Source organism: Phyllostomus discolor, chromosome 9, assembly GCF_004126475.2.
Source record: "Phyllostomus discolor isolate MPI-MPIP mPhyDis1 chromosome 9, mPhyDis1.pri.v3, whole genome shotgun sequence".
In the NCBI taxonomy this organism is placed as follows: domain Eukaryota; kingdom Metazoa; phylum Chordata; class Mammalia; order Chiroptera; family Phyllostomidae; genus Phyllostomus; species Phyllostomus discolor.
Genome location: NC_040911.2, coordinates 86,649,069 through 86,661,223, shown reverse-complemented (window position 1 = coordinate 86,661,223; position 12,155 = coordinate 86,649,069). Strand labels below are relative to the sequence as shown.

At 37.0% G+C, this 12,155-nt stretch overlaps 1 protein-coding gene across 9 annotated transcripts in view; it reads left to right on the top strand.

The window, feature by feature from the left end:
- NCOA6 (nuclear receptor coactivator 6) overlaps positions 1–12,155 on the top strand; it is an 88,186-nt gene that overhangs the window by 38,006 nt on the left and 38,025 nt on the right. For all 9 annotated transcript variants that reach the window (XM_036009739.1, XM_036009738.1, XM_036009743.1 and 6 more), the window contains 2 exons: positions 613–768; positions 5,925–6,047. In XM_036009739.1, the coding sequence (XP_035865632.1) occupies positions 613–768; positions 5,925–6,047 (279 nt within the window). The remainder of the gene's footprint in view (positions 1–612; positions 769–5,924; positions 6,048–12,155) is intronic.

The window sequence follows — 12,155 nt, the reverse complement described above, 5'->3', positions numbered from 1 at the left end:
TTAGTGAATATTTACATATGAGTATTAAAATTTCAAATACTTACCTTTTATAAGTAAATCTACTAGTGTCCCTTATAGTTCTGTTTCTTTAAATAAACTGCATATCCTTTAGTCTTCTACATTAGGCTTACCTGCCAATTGAATTTTTAATAGAATTTTACTTAAAATTTGGGACTTAAATGTTGTCAACTTCTCAGTTCACATACATTGAACTGAGTCCAGAAGTAGACATTATTCTGTTAGTTTAAACTTAACCTATCTCTTCTCTCATATTTCTTATTCCATCTTGCTGCTTTCCATTCATTCAGTTTCTATGGTGTGGCAGATCCTGCACTAGGTTTTTGGCATGTGTTGTCTCATTTATCACTCACACTCTTATGAAAGGTAATTTTCAGAAAGATTAAATAACTTGTTCACGGTCACCCAGATGCTAAGTGGTAGAGATAGGATTTGAAGTCTAACACCAAAGCCTAAGCTCAGCTACTCCAAGCTAGTGCTCTGTCTTGTTCTTTTACTTTGGTGTGTGTGTGTGTGTGTGTGTGTGTGTGTGTGTTTTCATGCCTTCTGGTGGCCAAAGATTACTAATACTATTCTCTTTCTTTCACAACCAAGAATCCAGCAAGCTAAAGGTACAGAAGGTAGAGCCCTGGAACAGTGTACGTGTAACATTCAACATTCCCCGGGAAGCAGCGGAGCGGCTACGAATCCTGGCTCAGAGCAACAACCAGCAGCTCCGGGATCTGGGGATTCTCTCCGTTCAGATTGAAGGTGCCTATCTGTACCTAAATCATAACAACAGCAGAATGTAGCATGATTTCCTGTGCTACCTGTTCCTCTCGAGTTTCAGAATGCTAAGTAACTTATGTAACCTGTGCTCCAATCCACGTTATAGCACCTTAGGAAGAAGAGGGATTGAGGCTCTGGTTGGGTCCTGATGCTTCAGCATCTGTAGCCTCAAACTCCATTCTTATGGCTGATTTTGGCTGTCAGCCGGTCAGACTTTGATTTTGCTGGTATCCTGACCAGGAACTGATTTGTCTATTGAAGACTATTTAATTTCAGTTGCTTCCTTCTACCAACTAAGCCCTAGTTTTTATTTCTTTGTTCATCTAATAGAGATTAGGAGGCCCTAAACAATTCCTTTGTATCAGTATTTATTTTTAAAATACTTTGCCAGAGTGATCTTTTCAAAATGAAAATATACCAGCCAAATATATATATGGTATATATATGGCTATATACCATAGCCATACCTGCTATGGCTTGCTGTTGTTCACAGAATAAACACCAAACTTTATTTTTAAGTATATATTACTGATTATGCTATTACAGCTGCCCCATTTTTCCTCCCTTTTATTCTCCTCTGCCTTCATTCCCTCTCCCAGCAGCATCCCCTCCCCTTAGTTCATGTCCATGGGTTGTACATACAAGTTCTTTGGCTTCTCCATTTCCTACACTGTTCTGAACCTCCCCCTGTCTATTTTGTACCCATCGTATATGCTTCTTACTCCCTGTAACCTTTTCCCTGATTCTCCTCCCACCCCAACCCCACTGATAACCCTCCATGTGATCTCCATTTCTGTGGTTCTGTTCCTGTTCTAGTTGTTCGCTTAGTTTGTTTTTGTTTTTGTTTTGTTTTTAGGTTCAGTTATTGATAGTTATGAGTTTGTTGTAATTTTACTGTTTATAGTTTTGATCTTTTTCTTAGATAGTTCCCTTTAACATTTCATATGATAAGGGCTTGGTGATGGTGAACTCCTTTAACTTGACCTTATCTGGGAAGCACATTCTCTGCCCCTGCATTCTAAATGATAGCTTTGCTGGATAGAGTAATCTAGGTTGTAGGTCCTTGCTCTTCATGACTTTAAATACTTCTTGCCAGCCCCTTCTTGCCTGTAAGGTTTCTTTTGAGAAATCAGCTGATAGTCTGATGGGAACTGCTTTGTAGTAGGGAACTCTTTCCTTTTCTCTTGCTGCTTTTAAGATTCTCCCGTTCTCTTTAATCTTGGCTGACTTAATTATGGTGTGCCTTGGTATGTTCTTCTTTGGATCCAACTTCTTTGGAACTCTCTGAGCTTCCTGAACTTGCATGTCTAGTTCCTTTGCCAGATTGGGAAAATTTTCCTTTGTTATTTTTTCAAATAAGTTTTTAATCTCTTGCTTTTTATCTTCTCCTTCTGGCACCACTATGATTCAGATATTGGAGCATTTAAAGTTGTCCCAGAGGTTCCTGAGCCTCTCCTCAGTTTTTTGGATTCTCGTTTCTTCATTCTGTTTCAGTTGAATGTTTACTTTTTCCTTCTGTTCCAAGTTCTTGATTTGAGTCCCAGTTTCAGAGTGGATTATGCCCTTTCAGGTGCAGATTCCCAGGTTGGTGTGCTTGTGTACTTCCTAGGATTCTTTTGGCCCCTCCAGTGGATTTTCTTATGAGGCTGGGTATTTCTCCCACCACCAGAACCCCCACAGGTATTTCCAGCCAGAGGTTTTGAGGCTTTAGTGTCCCACGCTGGAACCCAGGATTATGCGGTCTCACTTCCCATTTGTTCCTCCCAGCTTAGCCTCATGCAAATATAGGATATTCCAGTCCACCAGCTTTCATCTTGCCTGCCCCAGTCTTCCAGCTGCCACTTTGTCATGAGTCCTCACCACCCCTGCTGCCCATCTCTGCCCCTCCTACCAGTCTGGATGAATGTTTCTTTAACTCCTTGGTTGTCAAACTTCCATACAGTTAGATTTTCTGGCAACTTCAATTGTTTTTTTGTTTTTAGATTGGTTGTTACCCTGTTTGGGTTGTGCGAGGAAGCAAAGTGTATCTAACTACACCTCCATCTTGGCCAGAAGTCTGTTTGTTGTTGGTTTGTTTTTGTTCTTTTTTACCAAAATTTAGGTTATATGTAGTTGGCAATTAGAGGAATAATAGCATTATAATGTGGAAATTGTGTTTATTCATATGTGATTGTTCCTGAGCAGGGGGAGCTAGAATTGTAGGACTCAAAGAATAATTATCTACAAGGAAGCATAGCCTTTAGCTCAGCTGCTGCATAGGTGGAAGTCCTTTCAGCTTTATTTTAAGAAAACTAAGAATGGGAACTTACACTCAAGTATTTTACCTTCCCCAGAATCACATTGCATGGCTCTCAGCTTGTGACAAATTGCACTTCCTCCTGTGCCTGCCTTAATGGCAGCCACACTGGCTCAGAGCATCATTCTATCTGCAGTGTCTCAGCACCTTTCATCAGGCATTTCCACTGTAGTGTTGTGTATGTTGTCTCCACTAACTTTTTTTTATTTTCATTTTTATTAGAGCTCTGGTTACAGAGCCTCAGGAGTTTTGAGTTTGTCCCAACAGTGTTTTTCTCATAAAGCCAGTTATTTGCAGTGTGCGATTTTACAGAATGTGCAGTTTTCCAGGACTGCATTTATCATATAGAAAAATGCCTATAATTCTTTGTAAGGTTATGACCATTTATCTTTTGTTCAATAAATAGCTAATAAATGCCTACCATGTACCAGGCACTATTCTGTGTATAAAGGCTATAACTAGGGTGGTCTTATAATATATCATCTAAATCAGGACATTTTCAAGAGTAAAAGAGGGTTCTATTAATAACTATCCCAAGACAACAGATGTAAAGGAACTAAAGCAGACTTATGGTTAGTGATGGAGGATACAGACAAGAAAGCAAGTAAATGAATAAGTATTTACATGGAGTGTCCTCTGAATAAATAACAGGATATTCTGGAAGGGGTGACCTAACCTTGGATAAGATGGTCAGAGTAGGCCTTTCAGGGTGTGTGACACTCAAGAAGACATGAAAATTGAGGCATTGACTTACACGAGAATAGTGCAGGAGACTGATCTAGGCAGAGGGAACAATGTGTGCAAAGGTCTTGAGATGAGAAGCAGGTTTGTGTGCCTAAGAAGCTTTAAAAAAATGCCACAAAGGCTGAATCCTTTCTATTGAAGGAGAAACTAGTGTGAGTTGGGCTTAGAGAGAGGTAGGCTGTCCAATAGAGTAGCCACAAGCCATATGTAGATATTGAGCAACTGGCAGTGTGCTGTAAGTGTGAAATACATCCTGGATTTTGAAAGTTTAGCTCTCCCCCAAAATAATGTAAAGTATCTCATTAATAATTTGTATGTTTATTATATGTTGAAATAATAATACATGGGATGTATTGGGTTAATAAAGTATATTACAGTCAACTTTACCAGTTTGTTTTTACCTTTTTACTAAAGCATCTAGAAAATTTAAAATTATATGTGTGGCTTGTATTATATTTTTGTTGAGTAGCACTGGGCTAGATAGACAATTAGAGGCATTGTAGACCCTATTAAGAAGTTTGGCTTGCATTCCTAAACCAGTGGGAAGCAGTGGAGTAGTTTAAGCAGAGAAGTGACATGATCTGATGTCCATTTTAAGAACAGTATTTTCTGCTTAGAATGTCCTAGCAAGTTTGGTATATTAATAGTTCTTTTGCTTTAGTAGAAACCCTCAAAATCTGTATTTCTCTCTCTTGACTTCCATAGCTAACTTAGAGCATCCTGTAACCCTTGGTGATTGGTAGGATGTTTATTCCCTAAGACCAAACTACCTTCCTGGTTAAAACAAAGCTGGCATACATCAGTGACAAGAAAAGAGCGAACCTATACTCTCATTAGCTTCCTTCTTTATCATCTGGCTCTGTAAGGAAGGACTTCCAGTGAATGCATCCTTTCGATTCCTTAGCCACAGGCCAGCTATACTTTTATTGTCCACAAGGTGGTGCTGTTCTCAAGAGCAACAGTCAAATTTTTGGATTAAAGGTGTGAAGTATCCCAAAATTTATTTCAAAGACCTTTTATTATTAGAACAAATAAGATTTAAGTTGCCTCTAAGTTTAGGGTACACTCATTTAGAACACTTCTAGTGACATTACCTACCAGGCATTGTAAGGTTCAAATGAGATAAGATTTTGTAAGCATTAACAATCATACAAATGCTGGTCTAATCATCAGATGTCTCAAAGGTAGATTAGTAACAACCTGTCTACTCTCTTTTTTTTTTTTCAGTTGAAGTTGATATGCAATGTATTAGGTAGTGATGAGATGTTTATATAACTTACAAAATGATACCTCAGTAAGCCTAGTACCTATTTGATATCATACATAGTTACTAAACTGTTATTGACTACATTTCTGAGCTGTACTTTACATCCTTATGACTGTTTTTATAACCAGCAATTTGTACTTCTTAGCCCTCTTTATGAACATTCTCACCTATCCCCCACCTTCCTTCCACCTGGCAAACATCTGTTTCTTCTCTGTATGGATAAGTTTATTTCTCTTTTGTTCTTTTATTTTGTTTTTTAGATTCTTCATATAAGTCAAATCATATGGTATTTGTATTTCTCTGACTTTTTATGGCTAAGTTACATGTCATTATATATTATGTACCACATTTTTATCCATTCATCTATCAGTGGACACTTAACAACCTCTCTACTCTTCATTGCATGAATTTCTCTGCTAGATATCTGTTTACATTGCAGTTATTGAAAGGAAACTGGTTTTTTGCTCACAAATATTACAGTGTCCCCATATCATTATTTTCCTTCACACATGCTCATGCACACACACTCTTGGTGAGCTGGTTGAAAATAAATACTCAGAGTTCCAAGCCCTCTGCTGATGTTATGCATCATTACACATTGCCCATCTGCTGTATTGTGAGCATTGGTTATGGCCTCCTCGTGCTTCATGTAAGGTAACCTGCTCAGATGAGGTTGAAGAAAGACCCATAGAGGATTGAACTCACCATTTTTGTGTTGGTAAACTTACCATAATCCTTCAAAAACAGAAAACTACAACTCTTGTGTATCTGTTTTTAAACAAAATTTGCATTTATTCTGATGGTTTCCTTTTTGTAACCTGTCATTTCCAGGGGAAGGTGCTATCAACCTGGCTTTGGCTCAGAACCGAAGCCAAGATGTGAGAATGAATGGACCCATGGGAGCTGGAAATTCAGTTAGGATGGAGGCGGGATTTCCCATGGCAGGTGGTCCAGGTGAGATCCCATTCACTTGTATGACATTTTACTAGTTTCCTTTTTGGCTTTACTTGCTAATGTATGATCATTTGGGTCCTGTAAGATAGGCAGGTGTTCCTGGCACATCTCTGTTTACTATTTCAGGAAATCAAGATTAGGAAGCTAGATAGAGTCACAGAGCATGAAGCTTATAGTCTTCACAATATTTGGGGTTCATTGTTAAAGGTAGATGAGCAGTGAGCAATGCTGCAAACATTTATTAAGTTCTTGTTATATGACAGGACCTATGCTTAGTGTTGGAAATAGAAATGAATAAAATAATTTTTTTTACCCTCAGGATGTTTATAGATAATGGAGAATGTAGCTTTTTAACTCCCTTTTTTTCTAAGGCTGAGAATCTGTGAGCTAGGGGTTCTTGCATGCTTATGTGGAATCTGTAGAAGTATGTGGGAAAATATGTGTTTTTATATACTTAGAACCTGAGAGAGTTACAATTTTTTTTACTGCCTTTTCTAGTAATCCTGAAATATCTTCTTTGGAGATTGAATTCAACATTTTGTGAATTACAGGATGTTAAAATTGAGTTGGCTCTCGCATTTAAAGCCGAGGAAGCTATGGAACTTAGCTTTCCAAAGAAAGGAAGTGAGTTTCCCAGGAGCAAGTAGCAGTAGGCTTAATATCTCATATCTAACTCCCAGCTCAGTGGTCTTTTCACTACACTAGTGGCTTTCATAGTTCTGCTGTAAGACATCTTTATTCAAAGAAACCAGAAAAGCCTAGCTGCCGTGGTTGAAGCAGAGTAAGTAGCTGAAACTATACCCGGTCATCCACCTCCCCACCTACCACAACAGCTCCTGAAGAAATGCAGGAAAAGGGAGAAGCTCAGTTTAAAAAGCCATTGCTCTGAACGGTAGCTGAAAACTTGGCCATATAGCATTGGAAGTAGATTTTTATCCTGGCACTGCCATTTAGTGGTTACCTCAAGCTAGTCACTGCATCTCTCCAGGCAACAGTTTCTTCACCTATAAGATGAGATAATAGTGCCTTTAATCTGCTGAGCTCATGCTTGAAGGTGGAGGGATGAGCCATGTAACAAACATTTGCTGAATTCCTATTCTGTGTCAGGACCTGTGCTATTGGGCTATTGTGGAGTACCATATAGTAGATGGAAAATACCCAGCCTGGTACCAATAGTAGGGAGTCAGTAGATGTAGTTCTCCATAGAAGTCTGAGCATTTGGTGTTAAGGCAGCTTGATAAATACCAATAAAACAAATTAACATTGAAAAAAAAAAACAAACCCTGGTTGGTGTGGCTCAGTGGATTGAACACCAGCCTGTGAACCAAAGAATCACCAGTTCCATTCCCAGTCAGGGCACATGCCTGGGTTGCAGGCCAGGTCTCCAGTAGGGGGCACATGAGAGGCAACCATACATTCATGCTTCTCTCCCTCTCTTCCTCCCTTCCCCTCTCTCTAAAAATAAATAAAATCTTAAAAAAAAAAAAAAAGGCACGCTGACTGGTGTGGCTCAGTGGATTAAGCATCAGTTTATGAACCAAAAGGTCATGGGTTTGATTCCCTGTCAGAGCACATGCCTGGGTTGCAGGCCAGGTTCACAGTTGGGGGCGTGCGAGAGGTAACTGACTAATGTTTTTCTTGCACATTGATGTTTCTGTCCATCTTTTTCCCCCTTCCTTCCCCTCTCTGAAAATGAATAAATAAAATCTTGAAGAGTGGGAAGAGCCTACCGAAGTTGCATGCAGTAGTGAAAGACTGAATAGACATGAGATGAGATTCAGGAAATCCGGGTTCTAGTCTCAATTCCTTGCCAGATGACTTAATATTTACTAGCCTTAGTTTCCTGTAAACATATTTAATTATATTCTAGAAACAATGATCCCTTCCAGCTTTAAAATATTAGGACCCCATTAAAGTGATATCAGCACACTAATTGTAAGCTCTCCTGGTATCTGGCAAATAACTCTCTTAGTATCTGCATATAGCAGGTATATAAGTATTTCTGGAAAATGAGTATAAATTATAGTGATATATGTAGTTCATTGTCAACACAGGAAACTTAGAAACTTTGGGTTAAAATTAGGTTAGATTTAGCAAAGACCAGTGATTGTGATAATATATACAATATGAAGTTTCAGGAATAATGAGCTGGTAGTGATCTGTAGTCACAATAACATTTTAACCCCTAATCTTTCTTTACTGCCAGGCATACTTCAGGCTTGTTTTTCTCTATTATCCATAGGGACAGTGGATGCAAACACATTTAATATGAGGTTAAACTAAGAAGAGGAATTTTTCCTGAGAAAAGTGAACTTAGTACCCTATAAAACAAAAATACATGAATTGGGAATTGTATATCTAGAATGTCTCTGATTATAGTTTTTTCTTAGTACTGTTTCTCTCAGCATTGGTAACAGAAAATTGACTGATATGCAGAAGTTTTTTGTAATTAAAATCATATCCATAGTCTTTTTTCCCCATAGTTTTAGAGATTCTCAAGATTAGTGAGGATATCATAGCAGTCATTTAGACATGGTTTCTCAACCTTGTCACTGTTGATGCTTTGGGCTGATAATGCTTTGCTGTTGGGAGTTATCTTGTGCATTGTGGGATGTTTAGAAGCATCCCTAGCCTCAACCCACCAGATGCCAGTATTACCACCCCTTCTTCCCAGTAGTGTCAACAAAAACTGTCTCCAGACATTGCTAAATGTCACCTGGGAGACAAAATGGTGTTCCCCCCAAAGTTGTGAACCATGGATCTAGTCCAAATTCCTACCTAGTACTGAAATGTATTTTGTAGTAGCACTGCTGAGCATGTAGTCAGCCTGTGCTTGAACGTTTCTAAGTGTAGGAGGCTGATTATAGACAAGAAAACCTGCTGCTCATCTCCCAAGAACTTTCTTACTGTCTAATTACCACCTTTGAAAAATGGGATGGGGTTCCTCAAAAACAAATCCATTTTCAACAGATGAACATTTACCCAATTGCCCTCTTTAACTACAAAACACCTAAAAATGTCAAATAAAAATATTGCATTTAATGCACAGTTGAGCTTGTGAGAGAGTAAGGGAAATCCCCTGGGCAAGAAAGAAGTCAAAGAAAAAAAAAATAGACGGCATTAAACAAATGAGGAGATTGTGTGGGGGCCAAGGGATTTGAATTTTAATGACCAGGCAGGGATAAAATATGAAGCCTTGCCTTGGGTCCACATAAAGAAGAAAGCTAGAACTCAGAACTCCACGTGAAGCCTGAATTTTCAGTGAAAGATAGGTTTGAACATTTTTACCCTCTGGCATAGAAAGACAAACGCAAAACTTGTCTCTCTCAGCCTGGGCTCCTAGTCGAGGGTAGGGGAAATGGTGTTTTTAGAATTGTTTTCTCTACCCTCATGCAGGCTGGATGGGGCAAAAGTAGGTTTATAGTTCTGAGAACATGAAACAGAGGTTATTTTTGTGTTATTATTCATTAATATTGTATTATTTTCCATACCAAAAAAAACCTGTAAACCTACTTTTGTCCTACCCTATATTATTGAAATGACTCTGGACCCGCCAAGCTAAGTCATTAAGTGGTCCTGGGCTGGTAATAACTGTTGAAGCTCTGGAGAGGCACATGCTCAGCCTAAGCCATTTCAGATTCTCATAGTTAAAGCCTACTATAAATGAAATTATACTTTAAATGTATAACATTTAGGAACAGACTCCCTCCCTCTAGTTAATATGAATTCCAGATAATGGGAATATTAGGGTGTTTAAAATTATGAAAGTCTTAAGAGGACAAGACACTACCAAAACATAAACAGAATTTGGGGTGAGGGGACCAGAACTTACAGAAATTTTTAAATTATTGAAGTAAATAACTTATTCAGCAAATTAGACACAGCTGAATGGGAAGGTAAACTTGAAGAACTTACCCAGAATACAGCAGAGAAAAAAATAAAAGATGGAAATATGAAAAAGGTCAAGAGACATAAAGGATAAAATGAGAAGGTCTAACATAAGTCTGAAAATAGTTCCAGAAGAAGATAAATGAAGGAGGGACAATAGTTAAATAGAGAATGGCTAAACTTTTTCAGAATTGATGAAAGAAATGAGTCCTAAGATTCAGAAGCCCAGTAATCCTGAGCACTACAAATAAAAGTAAATCCATATCTGGACACAAAATTGTAAAGCTACACAACATGAAAGACAAAGAGAATGCTAAAAGCAACTCACAATAAAAGACCAATTATTTACAAAGGAAAGACTATCAGACCCACAGCTGATTTCTCAGCAGCAACTTTGGAAGCTAGGAAACACTGGAATATTTCAAAGTGAAGAGAAAATTATTGACAGCCTAGAATTTTAAACTTAGCTACATTATCAACATTAATATGAAATAAAGACCTTTTCAAAGAGACTAAGAAAATTTACCATTAACAGACCCTTGCTAATTGAACTGCTCAAGGATGTACTTCAGGAAGAAGAAAATTGAACCTAAGATGGAAGAAATAAGAGCTAAGAAAGAATGGTGAGCTAAATAATTGGTAAACCTGGGGTAAATATTTCTAAATAAGCATTGACTTATTTAGTATAATGATGACTATATATTGTCTTTAGACTTTAAGTCAAATATGTCTGTTGACATTTTAAATATAGTCACTAAAATAATAGAAATAGAGTGTATAACTTCTAAACTGTTAGTGGAGGGATAGAAAGGAAGGACAGATGAAAAAATAAATGCAATAAAATTCAGGAAAACAGCACAGAAAAAGAAGGGTAAAAAGAAGTGGTATCATAAAATGATAAACTAAAATATACTAGTATTTAACAATAAAGTCAGATGGACTATGAACTCTGCTAAAATGAAAGTAATCAGATTCAATAGTAACATCAGATTTAGCTGTGTGCTCTTACAGGAAACATAAATTATAAGGACTCAGTTCATAGTTAAAAGGATAGGAAAAAAGATAATCCAAATGAATACTAACCAAGAAAAGGGGGACTATTTTTATCAGGTTAAAAAAACACAATTTAAGATAAAAAGCTTTATGGAGAATAAGAAGTACAATTATACAAGTAGAGAAAACATTCTACAAAAAGGTAATTATATTTTTAGTTCTTAATAAGCTAGCCTCAAAATACGTGAGGCAAAAATGGACAGAATTTCATGAAGATAGCAAATCTTAGGGGAAATTTTAACACAGCTCTGTTAGTAATTGATGTATTGAGCTTATAAAAAATTGGTAAGGATATTATGACTAACATAATTAAAATGGTTTGATATAATGGGTATACAGTTGACCTTGAATAACACAGAGGTTAAGGACACCAACCACCCATGCAGTAAAAAATCTGAGTATAACTTTTGACTCCTCAAAAACTTAAGTACTAACAGTCTATTATTGACTGGAAGCCTTACCATAACATAAACAGTCAATTTTAATACACATTTTGTATATTGTGTGCATTATAAGCTGTATTCTTATGATATATAAGCTAGAGAAAAGAAAATGTTATTACAAAAATCATAAGGAAGGGGAAATACACTTGTAGTACTTACATATTTATTGAAAAAAAATCCACATGTAAGTGGACCTGCACAGTTCAAACATACGTTGTTCAAGGGCTAACAGTATATAGAAATCATGTACTAATAATTTAAGAGTTCTTAATCTTTTCAAGCATAAGTGGAACATTTATATAAGCTGACCATGTATTATTCCAAAGGCAAGTTTTAGTAAATGCCAAAGACTGGCACCACACAGATCCTGCTTTCTAACCCATATGTGGTGCAATTAAGTCAGTGACCAAAAAAAAAAAGCCTAACTAAAATATCCCATATTTTTAGAAATTAAAAAATACATTCTACATACCCAATGATTTTTTTAAAAATCAATAATCATGGACATAAAATATTTAGAATGGAATAATGAGAAGAGCACATATCAAAATTTGTGAGATGTCAGTAAAGCACTTGGAAGACAATTAAGCCTTCAGATACTTATATTAGAGCAGAACTTGAACTGAAAATTAACAAGCTATGTGTCTGGCTCAAGAATTAAAAAAAAACCAGCAGAGTAATAATCTAGGAGGAAGGAAATAATAAAGAGCAAAAATAAGTAAAG